Source organism: Centruroides sculpturatus, unplaced genomic scaffold (genome assembly GCF_000671375.1).
Source record: "Centruroides sculpturatus isolate CEXI.00-Female unplaced genomic scaffold, Cexi_2.0 scaffold489, whole genome shotgun sequence".
NCBI classification, from domain to species: Eukaryota; Metazoa; Arthropoda; class Arachnida; order Scorpiones; family Buthidae; genus Centruroides; species Centruroides sculpturatus.
In genome coordinates, this window is record NW_019384739.1 from 27251 (window position 1) to 46847 (window position 19597).

Here is a 19597-nt window from a genome sequence, read left to right on the forward strand (position 1 = left end):
TCCTGTATCAATACACCGCTGCCATCGCTTTTTCCAGTTTTCATACGCCTCCCGGAAGGCAGCAACCTCAAGGCTGTTCAGGCATCCCGTCGAAGCCGCTTGGACCGCCTCAATCGTCCCGAAACAATGTTCTTTCAGGCTTTTTTGATACGAGGAAGGAACAAAAAAGAAGTCGGGAGGAGCCACAACTGGACTTAGGATGGTTGGAGCAGCGTTGACACGTTGTGTGTAGCTTGTGCCTTCCTCACAATTAGCGATGTGTGACCGGGCGCATTGTCGTGATGGAGCAGCCAGATATCGGCGATCTCCTTTCGGACGCGGCGGACCCTAATCCTCAAAAGTTATTGCACTTTGGCCACATTTTCATCGGTTCGAGTCGCTGTGAGACGTCAAGCGCGTTGTTCGTCTTCGACGTCTGCCAGCCATCTTTGAATTTTTTATGCCACTAAAAACACGCGTCCTTGTAAGCCTCACGGATCAGTAACGGATTTATTCAATTTAACGCAAAATTTGATGGCAAAACGCTGCTCGATGGTTCTCTGCATCTTGACTCTCGGCACGAGCACTAAGTATACTTTAAATTCGGCCCGATCTACACACTCCAAAGGTTTAGAGACAACTGAGCCGGGTCTCGTAGCTTATGCGATATCCCACCACTGATCCCGCTTATAGAAACCGTCCTCCACCCTTTCCATTGGCAGGAAATAATCAATTCCGATACTTATTGAACAAACCCCGTATTTCAAAAGGTATTAGAGATGTATGATATCATATGATTAGAAGAAACTTGTATTACTAAACTAACTGAAAAAGAGACAAATCTCCGCAAGGTTCGTTCAATTATATTTTGGTAATTGAAAAAAACCTGGAGTTGGTAGGCCGAAGGGAGGAATAATGTTATTAATGAATAAATACTTCGGATATTTGGTTCATTCCTATTGAAGTACTTACTTGATTTTTGTTATGGTTAAATTAGAAAATCGTAAATTTAATAGGCTCGCTAATGATTACTTAGCAATAATTACTATTTATACAGAGTGATTCAAACGTGACAGAAATTAAAAAAATTAATAACTCGCAAACTGTTTATAGTAAGATGATGCTTCTTTCTAAGAATTTCTGTGAAAACCGCATCGTGTTACTGTAAATAGTTTGCCATTTATTAATTTTTTTAAAATTTCTGTGACTTTTGAATCACCCTTACTTCTCCTTACGAAATGCTTCAAAGCCCATTCGAAGAAATGGAGAGAACTATTTTGAATTGGTCACATTTGACCTCTCTATGGATAACTCTTAGAAATTTTAACTCCAAAAATAGGAAACGAATGTGATCCAATTTATAACGGGTATAATCCGTTAGATTATAATACAAGAAGTCGCGATACAGAAGTTAATAAGAAAGGAAGTTTATTAATTAAATTTGCCAAAAATTATAATGTGTTTATTCTAAATGGTCGTACTTTTCTAAAGAAGTGGCTAAAATTATTTGAAAATATGAACATGAATGTGAGATTCGCACAGGAGGATATCGGCGAATTAGAGATAGTTGACTTCTCCACAAACTCCGCCGCAATTATCATCATCCGGGATAGAAATCAATTTTATTTAAAACAACAATAAATACAAAAGTATTTAAGAAACCTATAACTACAATCAAAATATACAAAAGATTACGATGAACTTTTTAACCAAAATATCATATAAATAGTCAAAATCTTCGATTAAATCTTCAGAACACGAGATAAATGATACTTCGTTCTATGGGAAGTCTTCAGTTGTCTACTTGTTATAATTTTTGCTGATCCTCTCCACTCAATCTAATATACGTATTTCTACGAACTACATTTATAATACTAACAATAACATAATTTACAATACTACATTTAGTACAACACACGTATTTTCTAAGAATTCTTGTCATTCATTCATAATCCGTTAAAGAGAAAAGTTATTTTTTCATTCAAAAGTGATTCCAAAAATAGTAGATTTAGTACAAATTTTACAATAATTCTTAATCGTTTGTACCAAATTATATATATTTATCACAATTGAAAACAATAGCCGAAGTTTGATTGCAATAAGCCAGCAATATTTAATTAAATTTAAATAGACTGATTATGATAACAATAACCAATTGTTAACATTATTCGTGATGTTAATAACCGGATTACATTGTATTTGTTAATATGTATTAAAAACTAATTAGAATTTGTTTCTAATTATTAGGTTAATTGTGTTAGCCAGAATACAAACAATTGATGACGCTTGTACAAATTAGAAATAAAATTTTCTAATAATACAAATCTTAATTTTTATCCAATCGCCATCTTCATTTTGTTGTTAAACTTATTTAAATATACTTTCGTGCTAGGTATAGAATATTTTCATTAATTACTAATTAAATATTACTGAAAGCTATATTAATAAATATAAAATGATATTCCAGTTTATAACTATATTTAACTATTACCATATTATAAACAATTGTAATTAATCTCTAGGATAAATGCAAATTTCCTGTGTGGAAGGTCAAGTGTTACTAGAAATACTTGGTGCTTGGAATCATTGTGATCGTACCTGAACTTTTTTATTTTATCTGCTGCGAAGTTTGAATTCAATAGGCATTTAGATAATATGGACGGTAATTATACTTAATTTTTAATTATGAACATTTAAAGTTTGCAATGGAAATAGGAGTATTTAAAAATGAATATAATGAATGAATTCTTAAATATTTTAAATTGATAATGTGCTTGAACATTTGTATATTTTATTCAAATATTTAAAGTAATTCTGGCTTATTGTTAAGTTATAACTTTTAAAATGAGTAATAATACGAATTGTAAATTTGGTACGCTACACTATAGTTTAGTACGCAATGACTGTACCGTACAGAATCATTATTAATGGCCGCTAAATAAGTCAACCAATAGCACTATTAATTTTATTTGAAACGGATTACGATAGTTGTTGTCTCAGTTGGCTGCCTGTTGCTTAGAAGCAATGCCGGGTAAAGGTATCTACTGTAATGTACATACTTACGAACAATACTTTTAATTAAATAGCATCTTTTGATTTTAGAATCTAGTTTTCGTGATTTATATATGATTCTGTATTCTCTAGGGATTTCCTGCCTCACAGAAAAGGAAGACGAAGAAGCTTCCACCTCGTCGAAAGATTTAGAGAGTTTTCTACCTCACGGCAAGAAGAGAAAGGCCACCGTAAACCCGAATAGCGATGCATTGGAAAGATTTGTCAAAGATGTGTCGGAGGTCAGACGACAATTAGAAGATATATTTCATGAAAATGTAAAATTAAAAATTATGTTACAGACCAGCTCTTGTATAATGTTAAAAATTGAACGCGAAATCGCTGCTTTAAGTATTGGTGGAAAAGCGCTGGTTACAGAATCCGAAATACATTAAACAGTCGAAAATTGTTCAACTGCTCATTAAATAAAAAGTGTCTCGAGCTCTTCACTCTATTTAAATTTTGTAAAATATTTCATTTAAAATGACCTAATAATTTTCAGTATGTGGCATGTTTGTTGTATATTATTTACATATTTTTATTTGGAAATATTCATTAAATAAATAATAATCAAAACTTCAACTAAAGTGATACATTGCAATTGTAATTGAAAATTTTCAATTGTGTATTTAATATACCTGATAATTTTGTTTCTCCGAATGTTTGTATACAAGCGCGAAGGATTAAGATTTTCCAAATTTTCTGATCGAAGCACCAAATTATTATGATTAATTTAATTTATACTTTGTGAAACAGGTGTTTTGGTTTAAGTGTTGTTTTAGAGAGGAAAGAGAAGTTGTTAAACAATTATAATTATGGATTTTATTGATTTCAGTTAAAAGTAAATATAGGAAATACCCCAGATGAATCGGTATGGAAACAATCAAATAGATAAATTTAAAACTTAATATGTTTATTTGGTACAAAGTGAAATATCGTATTTACTCGCATATAAGATGAGGTTTTATTCATTTAAAGTTTTAGATCGTCCTATAGGCGCGTCAGAAAGAATCTTTGCGTTTTTGCAAATACATTTTGCGAAGTGTACGAATTGGACAATTGTCACGAAACAACACCTAGTGAGAAATTAAAAGGGATCTGCCGCAAGTTGTGTATCATATCATTCTGGAATTTTAGCAGCAACATTTCTCAGCGAAAGTTTTCAATTCATCGGAAAGTGATTCAGATTATTCGATTATGACTTTTATGCTATTATGGAATGCGTTTGTGCTTTGACCGAGATTAAATATGTTAGGAAACCAAACCTATCTATATACGTAACGAACAAAACGATTGCTTATTACATGCTTGTGATGAGTATGAGGCAGAAAAGTTGTAATCGAACCAACTTCAACTTCAATCCGGAAGTTGAAGTTGGTCTTCAAATCGAATGTTTGGAACGAGTCGTAAAAAATCAGAGTTGGATTTTTCACACGAACTTACAACACACGTATTTTCTAAGAATTCTTGTCATTCATTCATAATCCGTTAAAGAGAAAAGTTATTTTTTCATTCAAAAGTGATTCCAAAAATAGTAGATTTAGTACGAATTTTACAATAATTCTTAATCGTTTGTACCAAATTATATATATTTATCACAATTGAAAACAATAGNGTATGAGGCAGAAAAGTTGTAATCGAACCAACTTCAACTTCAATCCGGAAGTAGAAGTTGGTCTTCAAATCGAATGTTTGGAACGAGTCGTAAAAAATCAGAGTTGGATTTTTCACACGAACTTCTTTTATTAGTAGCTTGGAAGTTTGGCGGTGAAGGTTTACATGTGACGATCGACTGACGTTTCTGTCTTCGCAGACATGTCTATTTCACATATATACGTATGTTTTCTGATGTACCCGTGCACGAGGGCGACGAAGAGGAACTGCAAGGGGAAGACGACCGCCCAGCGAACACTGAAGCTTGCGTGTGTGTCTGTGTATATAGTGCAACTTTTATGCGAAACCTGGATTATATGCGATTGTTCAGACAGCATCGGGCGACTCGACCTCCGGGACATAGCCGAAGCGGTGGCGGCGGCAGTGACCAGCGGCCTCATCCCGTCATCGCCTACAGAAGATCGGAAACGGGCTAGGCGTCGCCAGGTAGCGAGAGGAGGAGATTCTATCGAAGGTGAGTGTAGAATATGTTTTCTTGGCCTTTTCCATCGTCAGTTAGAATGTGTTAGAGATAGCGAAATAGAAGCGCGCTCGGTTTAAATCGGAGCGGCAGCGTCGGAGAAAACGTTGCCTAATTAGCCGTGTTAACCGGGCTTTTCTTTAGTCTTTGCCGAAATGTGACGTTAGAATATGTGGCCGGCTTGCTGCCTGTTAAACACGCGACAGGCTTAGCAGAAAGAGAGAGCGGCGCGACTCCCGATGACGCTCCCCGGAAGTAGCGGTCGAAAGGTGGCGATCCTCGTATTTAGGGAGTTTTAGGAGTCTCCAGTAAGTTCCAACAAAAATCGTATAAAACGCGGTTTCGAGATTTAGTTTTTTTGAGGGCAAGGATGAGTTTTATTAAAATTGTAAACGCAAATAACGAGTAAAATCATTAAGCCCCACCATATTCGAGATATGACACACGACACCCCGAATCTCATCATCTCTCGACCTTTAATCACCAAAATTTAACAGGATCAGTTCCCTTAATACACAATCCTTTCTGTAAAAGTTCAGATATTTTCGCCAAAAAACACAAGAATATTAAGCTTCAAACAGGGTGAATAAAATCGTGCCTCCCACACACGCTAACACATACATACAGGGGGAAAAGCGCCGATTTTTTGCATTTCTCGATGTTTCAAGGTCCCCCGAGTCCAAAAATAGAAATGTTTTAGGGATCATTTCCTTCACGGATTGCCATACTTTTCCTCTCATACATAACAGCCGGGAAAGTAACAAAAGTTATTACTTTTATTTTAAACATGTCAGAACTGATTATCTCAAAATTAACAATATTTCGTCAGACAACTAAAATATTCGCTTAAATATTAAAACACAAGGTTATCAGAAACATTTTTAGGTATAAGAACAATGTAGTTATGCGACAATTTAACTTAAAAAGAACCAGTTTTGTTTCAAAAAGAAGATTGTCAAATCATTTTATTTTATTAACTTATTTACCATTTCTTTATTATTAAATTGTAATTAACGGGCCAAAATCGTATAGAAGAAAATTAAATATCGGTAAGAATAAAGAAAATTAAATCTGTATAATTATGATTATTCGTAATTATGCAGATAATTAAAGCAGCGTATTTCTTCATTGATTCAAATACAGGGTGATCGAGAAGTAACTGAAATTTTGAAAAATCAATAATTCGCTAAGTATTTACAGTGGCATGATGCGGTTTCACACAAATATACAGAATAAAATGAGAGTTTTGTTTATAACGATCAAAATTTTAATACGAGATTAGTTACATTTCATACAACCAGATGACTCCTGAGTTGATATCTTAGTGTGTGTAACACAAAATTCGTACTTAGTGAATTGTTGATTTTTTCAAATTTTCTCTTACTTTTGAATCATCCTGAATAACACTAGTAAAGGCTTTTCTTCTTTCCTTCATAAACCTGACACGTGAAGTGATCTTAGAGGATCAATTGCATTTTTAATGTTCAGATTTAATTTACTTTTTTAATTTACTGGTTAACGGATATACAGAGAGATTTAATGTAATTCTTTATATTTTATAATATAAAATTTAATTGCAGAAAATAATAATAGTTATTTATTTTTGTCTGTAAATAATTCATTGCAATATGTCGCGTAATACAATCCTGAAAATTAAATTTTTAAAGTTCATATTACATTACGAATTTCATTATTCTTCAGATAACTTAATAAGTTTTCAGACAAGCCCTTCCAGGAGAATGTCTTTTTATACTTAAATAAGTTTTTTCCACTGTACGAAAACAAAGTACTCTATACGGTAAGGACAGTGTACTCAAAGTGTTGTTCTAGAAGAGCCGTCTTTTTTTAACTATTTTGACAAGTATCCTTTACAATTTGACAGCCTTCTTTATTACAGTGGATGGCTACAGTCGAGTTATTATTATTGTACTCTATGGCAAAGATATGTTCTTTAAAACGAACCTTTAATTCCCTACTATTTTCCCCGATGTAAAATTTTGGTGTGGTTAATTGTGGTACAGTCGCATTCTAATTTGTAGATAACGTTTCTTTGGTCCCATATGTTAGTTTGACTGTTACGCACTGTACACGTGAAAAGTATTCTTCTTTTATATAAGTGGGTACTTCAGATGTAAAGTGTATGACGCTGCCAATAGTACAGGGGTTTTTATACTTTTTAAAAATTTTTTTGTCTTTGAGTCTCGTTACTAGAATGTCTAAGAATGGTAGCGCCGCTGGATTAGATGAAATCTGATTCCCTTGCATGTTACCAGAGGTTTAAATATTGCACAGTGTTAACAATATAAAATATCTTAGGTTTTATAGTTAAAATCAACTCTCGTCGGTTGAATTTTACAAGGAATACCATCGAAGATTTTTAATTGTCTTTTCTGTTTTAATGATAATCACACCGAATATTTCTTAAATGTGTTGGAAACAATGAACTTCAGAATGTCATATTTTCCGCAGAATCGATAATAATTCACTCTCCGAAGATTCGGCAAATATTAGATTTGTTGTTGTCTGATGACAATATGAGCAATTTCTATAAAGAAACGCGTTATTTAATCAACTGACGCGAAAATTTCGATTTATACAAAGCAAAGATATCACATCCAAGTAGGCCATTTTATACTTAAAAAATACAATATGATATATCTATCCTTATTGTGATATAATGAAAATGACAACTTCCTATGTAACTGCGCCATAAAAGTGCAGATATTAGTTACAAAATTCTAAAATTAAGTTAATTTTTTTAGTACTCTCTCTCTCGTATACTTTAAAATATCATAAACTACGAATAATTCATTAAAAATCAAAGTAATAGTAATTAGCAGCACAAATTCAAAGAAACTGTGATAATGAATAAAAATAAGTTGTATATTTAGAAAGATAAAAGAACTTTTATTTCGGTTGTGTTTACATTCTGTTTTATGAACATTCTAAATTATATAATATAATACATTAATTTGTCTTCGGTTCGTTTTACAATGGCTACATTACACTTAATTATCTTCATTTCACAAGAAAAAAATAGTTATAACAAAATTTCAATGAATCAATTTAAACGAAAATACTTTTAGTGAATTTGAAAGTTATAAAGTAAAATAATAAAATGTATTATTTTAGCAACTTTTATTGCAAAAATTCTTCATTAAAATATGTTGAAAGTTGAACAGGAATAATGAACTATTACCGAAATAAACAAGAAAGTTTTTGTTTATTATCTTCTTAAGGAGGACAAATGCAAGGAGGATTTGCTTGTGGACATTCACGATTTCCAAGTGTCTTGCAATAATGTCTGCAAATTCCAAATACGTGCTCGGTGTCGCAAAATATTTGGTGTGGTCCAGCATCTCTGAAATAATACATTCTACGACTTGAAACTAATGTGGATAGTCCTAAAAAAAACCGTATAAGTTCTGATACATTAATCCACCAATGGAAGTATTGAAGAGGTAATTGACCTAACCACCATTACAAATCAGAAAGAATACAAGCAATACCTTCTTTGTTAATTTCCAATTGATTTCAATAGCTTGCAGATAACACAATTCCGTGAGTATAACTGATATATTAAAGTAATAAAGAAACTTACCATTTATACAGAGCAGGGAAATAAAAAGTAGTGCCTTCATTATTCTAATGAAACTGACTTTCGTAGAATATTCGGGGGTTTATATAGCCAACAGCCGTGTCAATATAAAGAGAATAACGATTCGTATTTAATAAAATATTATTATTTTCTATTTTAAAAATTTAATATAGCAAAGTTTAACGTTAGTAATTGCGCTTGGTACGAATATTATGATTGAGAAAGTATATTTAAATAAATTATTCCTGGTTATATTATTTTTTGTACAGTATATTAAATTTTAATATTAATTCAAACATTAAATAATCGGTTATAGACAACTTTCTTAAATTAAAAAATTTTTTTTAATATTCTAAACAATCTTATATTATGTATAGCGCACATTATTATTGTTCATACTAAAGGCTAATTTCATAAATACGTTAAGAAATTATCAATATTTACGAGGAATTTTGCAGATGTTTGCATAATTACTATGATTTGTAATGTAAAAATTAAAGGTATAAAATCTTATATTTGTCGAAGCGACAAATATTCTGTGAAAACTGAAGAAAATATTTGATATTTTAACAATGATAGCATATGAAATTCTATACAAGGCATACATTATTAATCCAAATATTTTTTTTTCTCTTGTTTACGTTATTATTAAATAATTATATCATATCGCGTCGCTAATTAATTTACAAACTTACTTAATCGAAGCGACTTCATTGGTAAATACACTCTAAAAATACTTCTATTATCAGAATTGATGATAGAAGGGTCATTTTGATGTGATAAGTCTCTATTATCTCTACTGTAGTATTTGAGATATTAGTTTTAACCATTTTGTGTCAATACTTTTTTAAAAATATTGACACAAAAGTGGTAATAGGAAAATGAAACCGAGCACCGCGGCGTGGGATTTTCTGTTTTTCGGATTCACATGAAAACACAAATATGGTGAGATCCTTCTAACTTTCTTATGAAGTTTAAAACAAGGTTGTGAAGAGGACCTGCATGTGCAACGTCATCGCCGGCAAAAACGCCAAGAAAGATTCAAAACACGGACGTGTGAGGCCGCAAGCCGTGCATTTAAAAACCTCTCTTAAAGATGTGACAAACTATTAACGAATAAAATAATAATAGAAATGCACAGAATAAAGTGGGTTTTTTTTAATAACGGAAAAATTCTATTACCAGATTAGTTACATTTCCGACAAGCAAATGGCTCCTGGGTTCATGTAAGTGCCCATCATTTATGAGCACTACTGCTCTCAGACGTTCATCTACGCACATTGCTACTTCTGTCACACATCCGAACGACAATATTTGTAAAGAACAGCAGTGTCCTAAGTCGCTCCTTTCCACACGAATGTCCTGCAAAGTCTCCGGACCTTACACCATGAGAGCTTTGATTATGTAGACACTTGAAGTCAAATGTGTGTAAAGTTCGATCAGATTTATTGGTCGCTTTCAAAGACTCTATCCGCCATCATGTTTCAGCAATACAAACTGAAATACTCGTTAATGCTGTGTATAGTGTCGCATCGCTTCTGACGGTACTTTTTAAGAATGTTGGATCCCACATTGAAAATTTGCTGTTACAAACTAAGCAATGAACTCAGAAGACATTTAGTGGTCGGAATATAACTATCCTGGAATTAAAGTTTTTTAGGAAAATCGCAATTCATTCTGTGCATTTCTGTGAAAAGCGTATTATACTACTGTATTTTTATTTTAGTTTTCGATTATCCTGTATATCACTAGTACAGGGTTATCTTCACTTCATAAACGTAACAATAAAATGATAAGGAAGATCAACAGCATTTTCAATGTTCAAATTTAATTTAATTTCCTTAGCGTAATGATAATTATTAATATTTTATAATGTAAAATTTAATAAAAGAAAATAATATTAGTCATTTATTTTCTTCGTGTCAAAACAACCCTTTATAAACCATTTATTGAAATATATCGAGTAATACAATCCTTAAAATTAAATTCTTTATACAATAAAATTGAGAAAGTTCATATTACATTATAAATTAAATTATTATGCAGTGTCGAAACAGCAACATTTTATTCACTTTCAAGTCTCAATATTACGTAGTTGGTTATTGGGTCTTTAATGGGGAAAAATTGANAAGCTACAAGCTTCTTCAAATAATAAATTATAAGTACTTTTTAGAGCGATTAGATAGAATGAAAGCATGAATTGAAAACACACTGCTTTAGTAGATCTTGAATCCAGTCTCTCTGTCCTCGAAATTGATAAACAGAAAGGTTATGTCATTATAAATTAAATTATTATGCAGTGTCGAAACAGCAACATTTTATTCACTTTCAAGTCTCAATATTACGTAGTTGGTTATTGGGTCTTTAATGGGGAAAAATTGAAAAACGTAAAATGACGCTCGTATTCTCTGCTCTTGTAGAACTGTTTATTGGTTCCATGCAAAAAGTTCAATATTCCTAACGTTCCATAATTCTGATTAAACCTAGAAAATAAACAGCATATTGAATTGCACAGAAGCAATACTTAACTTTAAAAGATTCTTCTACACCTACTTTACATGATGATGATAGTTATGGGCTTCAGGAGACGGAAAGAATGGAAAATGGTAACCAGAATGAGCATTTAGAGTAGTAATAAGACAAATTATGAACCACATCCACATCACTGATACGTGCGATCCCATAAAAATAGGGCCCAGATAAGGTGGAATTCCATTGCTAACAATATGTTCTATGGGATGGCAATACAATGCTCCGATGGCAAAAGGTGATATTAACTCGTGGTGCCTTTTATGTATATACTTATATAGTTTCGGATGATGCAGAAGTCTGTATAAAATCACGGATTTGTGTCAATATTTTATTAACAATAGTATATGTAGAATGATGATTAAAAGACATAGCAATAATTACATACCTATGACTATAATAAAATGCAACTTCTTCTAACAGAAGAAATATTATAAGTTCAAACAAAAACCTGCGAAATGACGGTAGTTCAAGCCCATTGTCGTAACACCTCCACTTCAGTACGTTATACCCAATAATGGCAATTGGAGTACTAATGAATATTTGATTAAATAATACTTGTTTTGCAACATGAGGATATTGTGAAATTTGTATCTGAAAGGTAATTGCAAAATTTCAGTTTTGCACTATTTTTTTTATTATTTAAGAAGAATGTATAAGGAACAGCTATAGGAATAATAACCACCCCAATTGTTATAGTTTATATTTCTAGGAAGAACACTTAGATTCTGAAAACTATACAGTTTATATATCAGTTGATTTATGATCGGGATAATCAGATTCTGAAAAATTGGAATATTTATTCACTGATCTTTAAGAGATTTTCTAAATAGTACACTCTCAACAGTGGACAGTTTACAGCTTGAATTGATCAACAATTCCATTAATAAACTGTGAACGAATGGCAATTTAAATCTTTACATTAGTGGAAATTATTAATTTCGGGAAATACTTTGCTAAATAGAAAATATTCTTGATAAATTAAAATATTTTACAATATAATTCTTACTGTTTTGTCACGACAATTTACTTACCGGGTAAGATTTCACATCTTGTATTTTGTAACGAAGTAAAAATTCAGGTTTTCCAGTTAAATCTATTAACGAATAAATCAGACCTATGCCCCAATATACTGAGAACGTAATAAAACAGTACCTGTAATAAGTTACGTATATATACTGAACTATATGACAAAATAAAAATGCAATAATGGAAACTTACCCCAAACGACTAGAGAGAATTCGTCATCAACAATGTCGACTACTTTATTCCATAGATTTTGAAAAATATCCGAATCAAGAACGATAGAAAAATTTCTGTAAATTAATTTTATTAAAATCATCTAAAGTATATGCATTAAAGATTTCATCATAACTGTTTCTCTAATATGATTTAGAATATTTAAATAAAGGAAGTTTCTGTTACATCTTCTTGCATGCTATTAAATAAAGTAATTTGTATATTCTTTTATAGTATTGCATATAATAATATTTACAGTTTATACATAATTTTTGCAACGACATTATAAATTATTGTATAATTTGCTTTAAAATGTTAACAATAATATGGAAGTAACTTGTTAGGTTTGATTTTTAGTGGCAGGTGAACGTCTGTAAATTTTCCACATGTGCAAAATGTCAAGACTCAATTGTGTTTTTAAAAGTAACACCCTACTTCTGCTGACACTGACTGTGAACCTTCTCCTAAAAGTTTAAAAAAATTTTTGAAGCATCTTGTTTATTTAAATCTATAATAAGAAACAAAAGTTGTTATGTACGAGTCGTACTTAAACAATGCAAGTGCCAAGTGGATAAAACTACCGAACACTGCGGATCTCCTCATGGAGTTTTTCAGCTTTCTTTCGTGATTCCAACACTTAAATTCTGGCCATTTCCTAAAAACAGTTTTCTTAAAAGCCACTCCCCCTTCGCAGATTGTATGTGTGTTGAATTTCTTTTATCCTTCCCTATCCTTAAACACTGGAATAGTAACAATGAAAATTATTCAGAATACCGTAGCTCAGTTTTCCAAATTTAGATTCTACCGTCCATTTGGAGTCCTTCAGATGGTTAAGGAGTTGCTTAGTAACTTTCCTAAAATATACTGATTGGATCACAGTTTTTTGATAAAACATTTTCGATACAAGTAGTCTACGTATTTAAACCTGAATTCACGATACGAATAAATAGCATGTTTTACATATATCAATTAACAATATAAACAAGAAATTTTAAATAGATAACTAACTCTATACATACTTTACACGGTGTGTCATTATCACATTATAATATCATATACTACACGAAAGATCTTTTGACAATAAAAATCCATTTTATACTAACATTATATTTTATAGTATAACTAGAAGGTCAATTTAGTAGCTATATTTGTATAATTGACACTTAAAAGTTTTCTAAAAAAATAAAGAATATCATTAAGGACATCGGAAATAACAATTTGTGATATCCTTGATGTTATCGGAGAATCAACAATATCGAAAATTTTGAAGGTAATTCAATTCATTCAATTGTACAATTTAATTAAATTTCTTTCAAAAATAGTAAGGAAAACTTTTCACCTTTATCCCAGAATGGATCACCACGAAACGAATTGGAAGTGAAGAAGATAATGTTACAGGTGAGTCAACAAAAGAATTAATTCTGTCTTATATAAATGCCGAAAAAGAGATTAACGTTCAGAAAGGAATTAGACTTCTGTTGAAGCTACAAGCTTCTTCAAATAATAAATTATAAGTACTTTTTAGAGCGATTAGATAGAATGAAAGCATGAATTGAAAACACACTGCTTTAGTAGATCTTGAATCCAGTCTCTCTGTCCTCGAAATTGATAAACAGAAAGGTTATGTCAGAACTAACGAGTCAAATACGGATGTGAAAACCTGACTATAGTATGAGAATTTTAATTAAATACGTAACAAGTTATATTTCTTTCCGTTATTTCTCCCGTTCTCACCCTGTTACCCGAGGAATAGACCCCGGATAATGAACTGCGTAATTCGTCCGTCAAGAAGGTCATCCCTAGGACGAAGTCGTCCGAGGCGACCGCGGAAGAACGCCCCTCTCCCCAGGAGACTACTATCTTGCACTGTTTTACTAATTGGCTAGACCACAAAAGACAACCATGGTGTTCCTGCATGGATAGTAGACAAGAGGTCACCTACAAGGGTTACCCTTACGGTGAGAAACATTACCTAAAATGGTCAGTCATTTCTCCAGGTGATGACAAATTTAACATTAATTGGTCAAGCGATGTCTGCATTGTCGTCACCCATGACGGGGGAGACTGTCATAAATCGGGAGAAGTGACAGATTGCGTCAGAGAAGTCCCCGAGATTTCCCACGCTAAAAAAGTATAAAAGGGGAATGAACGGAGGTCTCGAGGCGATCATCGGAGAAAGAAGACTACAAGCGTCTCCTCTGGAAGGACTTCACGGTTTCTGATCGCCGACCTAAAGAGGTAAATACTTAGATTGTTTTTACTTCACTCTCTCTCGGTATACTCGGGACTTAGAAATTATTGTCTCTCGGTATACTCAGAACTTAGAAATTATTGTCTCTCGGTATACTCGGAACTTAGAAAATTGTCGTTTATCGATATACTTGGGACTTAGAAATTATTGTCTCTCGGTATACTCGGGACTTAGAAATTATTTACTCTGTATCTTTTGATAGGTCTTAGAAGTATTTTGTGTCGAGGACCTTCGACGGTCCTACTTACGGGATAGTCGGTCATCGGTTGTCCGATATTGTCGCGACGCGAAATTAATATTATTATATTTTCACTTTTGTTTAGAATTAATGTGTAATTTTAATGTATTTGTATTATTTTTATGTTTATATTAAATATGTTATTCCTAATTTAATGACTCTTGTTAAGTACTATCGACATCTCATCACGACTTCATTACGCCTCCCCATTCCTTTAGCCCTCCTATAGCCATTTCCTGACAGCCAAGCCAGTAAGTGGGTAGAAGCTCTCCGCTTCAGCCCCCTCGGTTAGCACACGGAAATAAATGTAATATGTAATAAAAGTTTGTGAAACTGGAAGACAAAGAAAGAAGAAATAACCTTGTAATTTCTGGTTTAGTAGATGGCGATAAAATGGACGATTGTCTATGCAAAAAATTGCGACATAATGAATTAATTGTGGACGATAAGATATAAAGGTGAAATTTTTCAAACGGATAATGAACAACCGTTTTTAGGAATATGACTTTTAACATGAAGATAACAGATATAGAGAATTAAACAGGAAAAACAGTGAAAGCTATTCGTACTAATAGAGAACGTGAGTTTGTAAATGAAAAATTGTCCAGTTTTTAGAGTGTAAGGACATCTGTCATCAGGCAACAGTAGGGTATTCTCCTGAACAAAATGGAAAAACAGAAAGAGATAATAGAACAGTGGTTGAGCTAGCAAGATCCATGCTGTATGCAAGAGGACTTGACAAAAACTTGTGGGCTGAAGCAGTACATACAGCAGTTCATGTCATCAATTTGACAGAAAAAAGCGATGTCACAGACAGAATCCCAACTGAAGTATTAACAGGAAAGAGAATCCGCATTGATCATTTGCGTGTATTTCGCTCCAGATGTTTCATACATGTTCCTGAAGCTAGAAGACAAAAATTAGACCCAAAGACCAAGGAAGGAATCTTTGTAAGGTATGATCAAAATATAAAAGGATACAGAGTTTTGGTTGGAGGAAATGTTGGAATCTTCAGAGATGTTGTCTTTGATAAGGAACTAACTACAACAACACAACTGAAAAGTGAAATAAATAATCACCCTTGTTATACTAATGAAGAAACTGAAGTACAAATGCAAATGCAACCAGAAAAAGAAAATGCAACAAATGACAAGGAAGACTATAAAGAAAAATTGAGAAATAGAGAAACTTTATAGAGTGTAAAACTGTTTCAATTACATGAGCTGCCAAGTGCAAACAGCTGAGATTGCAGAATTACTCACTGTGTTTGAAGCAGTGCAATCAACTGAAAGATAACATTGGTTAGCAGCAATGAAAGAAGAATTCTGTGCTCTAATAGAACAAGAGCTAGGAATTAGTACCAAAAGACGGGAAAATTATTGATAGTAAATGGATTTTTAGAATTAAAAGAAAACCAGATGACTCAACTGAGAGATATAAAGCTCGACTAGTGGCCAAGGGATATACACAGAAACAAGGCATAGACTATAATGAAACATTTTTACCAGTGGCAAGGTTTGAGACAATCAGAACTGTACTCTCAAAAGCAATAAATCAGAGCCTCTAGTTAAAGCAGTTTGATGCGAAAACAGCTTTCTTGTATGGAGAACTGAAGGAAGAGATTTATATGAGTCAACCAGAAGGCTTTGATGATGGAACTGGGAGAGTTTGCAAACTAAACAAGAGTTTATGTGATCTAAAACAAGCACCTCCATGTTGGAATGAACAAACATAGACCTTTCTAATTAAAAAAGGATATAGGTTAAATCAAACAGACCCTTGTTTGTATATTAAAAGAACAGAAAAAGGTCTATGTTAGTACTGTATGTGGATGATGGATTATTTGCGGGTAAAGATGCAGAGGAAGTACNTCGTTTCCAGGGAATTTTTACATGAGCATAAAAATATGTTCGATTTCCCGCAAAAGCGCAAAAAACCGCCTGTAAATTTTGCATGCCGCTTTATATTAACACTTCCTGGTCCCGATTCTATTTCTGAACGTCTCCTGTTCACGTCCAGTCAAACGAACTATTTTCAACGTTTTTGGAACGTTTACAATCGTTCTATAATCGAACCTATAGGTTAAATCAAACAGACCCTTGTTTGTATATTAAAAGAACAGAAAAAGGTCTAACTATGTTAGTACTGTATGTGGATGATGGATTATTTGCGGGTAAAGATGCAGAGGAAGTACAGAATCTTCTAGAAGAATTGAAGTCAGAATTTGAAATAGTAGAAGGAACACTTGAGCATTTTTTAGGAATTGAAATACAGAAATTAATCATCAATCATACAATAAATTGTCAGGAAAAGTATTTAATATTCTTGGCAAATTCTCGCATAATTTCTATATTTTCAGATAAGAATTGCATTATCTTTTAAGATCTATTTTTACATAAAAATGGAAAATTTTCTTTGAAATGATTAAATTAAATATACAAATATTTACTTATTTTTTCTCTTAGGATAATATTTGGAAAAGGAAAATCATTAACATGACTCAACCGTGAAATCAATCAGATATAATCAATTTAAAATGTCTTAATAAATATAAGACAAACGAACATAACTTCCTTCACTTTTTAGGTCATTACTCAAATGAAAAATTTTTTATTTCCTTATAGAAAAACATGTCTATAAATTAATTTTAAGCTTGAAAGTTATAAATAAAGGTATAATTATTTAGTGAAAACAGAAAAGAAGCGATATTACATTTTATTTTTCAGGAGGAAACTTTCAATTATTTTTTTCTTCATTTTCTACAGTAAAATTTCTCCCATATTTTTATAAATTTAAAATTAAAGATTAAGGCGAAACATTAGTTAACATATATACTCTTTCTTGCAAAATTATACGTAATAACGACAGGTTATACCTGGTATTTTAATTAAGGTGAAATCATTAGAATATTCACGTAAATGAACTTTGACAGTCATAGTTATAAGTTGTTTACAATAACAACTTTTCACCTCCTTAACTTAAGTTTTATACATCACTGCCATTATGAATTATGTAAAATTTCACTGTATATGTTACTGTATTTTAAATACAATATCTTTTTGTGGTGTTTTTAGTGAGATATTATAAGCCTTGGTTGAATTAACAAGGACGAAATTTGAATATAAGACATTGAACTTGTGGAAAAATAAAACGGCTCGCTTAACGACTTATTAGGTAGTAATGGCGAGAAATATTCTATTAAAATAGGGATTAGTTAACTAATTACATTACTCAATAGAAAATTTATTGCTTTTAATTGATCTAAATTTGTCACAAGTAACATTTTATTTGTGTCTATTATTAATGTAGTAAGCAGTTTTTATGGAATGAAACAGGTTGAATGATATAGAAAAACTTGTCGTGGATCAGTGCTGAAAACATAATTAAAACATAAATTGCTGTTAAATAACTTTGGTTTCTGAATTTGTTAATAAGTTTAAAATGTTACAAAATTTTTCATTATTTTTTTCTAATTTATAAATTTTACAACAATTTAATTGTCTTGAAATAATATTTCAACCTTATTAAACTCATTTTCTAATATATTTATAAGTAACTGTTCTACATTTTAATAAAAGTGGCAAATGTATTCATGTTTTAATGATATTTTCAAGGAGTTAACAATTGAAATTAACATAGCAGAACCCCCCATTTTTACGTTTTAATTGTTAAATGAAAAATCGCCGTTAACGAGTGGCTTTAAAGCTATGTATTGTAGAATCAGTTTTCTACGGTAAAGAGCCATTTCGGAACGTACAGTTTCAATTGTATGATACTATAACAGATTTAATGCTTGCGTATCAAACTATAGAGAAAATACGGCATAAACTTAATAAAATATATAAACGTACTATACTTTATAAAATAAAATTTTATTTTAATTAAATTATACACAATAATTATTTCTTGACATAGGTATGTTCTTGGTATACAGGAACATTGTATGTTGGAAGATTTTCACGTTTTTCTTCTTTATCGAAACATTTCTACAATGATTAAAAATTATTAAAATTTATGGTAATAAAGTAAAGGTTTATTTACTAAATTAGTAATAAAGGAAGAAGGAAGAGCATAATTAAGTCTATGAAATATATATATATATATATACAGTGAAATCCCCCTGTAAATGGCTACCCGTCATGGTGGTTGCAAAGTAAATATATCTATTTTTAATGATAAATATTAAAAGTCATGTTATCACTTACCAGTTTAACTGGTAAAACGGCTGGATTATCCTTATTGGCAGCCGATAAAGCGGGATAAAAACACTCTTCAAACCGTGTTAGTTCCTTCAAAGAGTAAAGTAATTTTTAATAATTAAGTACAAAATTACAGTATCTAAATTTATATTTGTAAATAAATTCAGAATTACCTCCTCTGTCCTGATGAAGCAAATAAAATTATCTACTTCTTCCCAAGTTTGATAAAATTTGATTTGTTGAACACAGTTTTTATATATTATATTATCCTAGAAAATTGTATAATATATAAATAAGCATTTTATATTTATTCTAAATAAAACAAATAAAAACTGGAAGAAATCTTACAACATCAGCTCCATTTTCCTTCAAGCAATAC

At 31.7% G+C, this 19597-nt stretch overlaps 2 protein-coding genes and 1 long non-coding RNA gene across 3 annotated transcripts; 1 reads left to right on the forward strand and 2 right to left on the reverse strand.

The window, feature by feature from the left end:
* Positions 1–2508: 2508 nt before the first annotated feature.
* Positions 2509–3989, forward strand: LOC111628334. The gene is made up of 2 exons (XM_023372098.1): positions 2509–2641; positions 3124–3989. The coding sequence occupies exons 1-2, from the start codon at positions 2635–2637 to the stop codon at positions 3423–3425; spliced, it is 309 nt and encodes a 102-aa protein (XP_023227866.1). The 5' UTR covers positions 2509–2634; the 3' UTR covers positions 3426–3989.
* Positions 3990–8287: 4298 nt separating this feature from the next.
* On the reverse strand, positions 8288–8851 carry LOC111628335. The gene is made up of 2 exons (XR_002757160.1): positions 8766–8851; positions 8288–8568 (listed from the first exon to the last, which is right to left on the reverse strand). It is a non-coding gene; the product is annotated as an uncharacterized LOC111628335 (long non-coding RNA).
* Positions 8852–11115: 2264 nt separating this feature from the next.
* LOC111628344 (fatty acid hydroxylase domain-containing protein 2-like) lies at positions 11116–13566 on the reverse strand. The gene is made up of 5 exons (XM_023372117.1): positions 13550–13566; positions 12326–12446; positions 11680–11885; positions 11316–11591; positions 11116–11245 (listed from the first exon to the last, which is right to left on the reverse strand). Exons 1-5 carry the CDS (start codon positions 13564–13566, stop codon positions 11116–11118), a joined length of 750 nt encoding a protein of 249 aa, XP_023227885.1.
* Positions 13567–19597: the final 6031 nt, after the last annotated feature.

Coding starts and splice junctions, on each gene's coding strand:
- LOC111628344 (XM_023372117.1), bottom strand. Junction 11,592..11,679: donor GCATTTTATTATAGTCATAG/GTATGTAATTAT, acceptor GATTTTATACAG/ACTTCTGCATCATCCGAAAC. Junction 11,246..11,315: donor AACTATCATCATCATGTAAA/GTAGGTGTAGAA, acceptor TTTATTTTCTAG/GTTTAATCAGAATTATGGAA.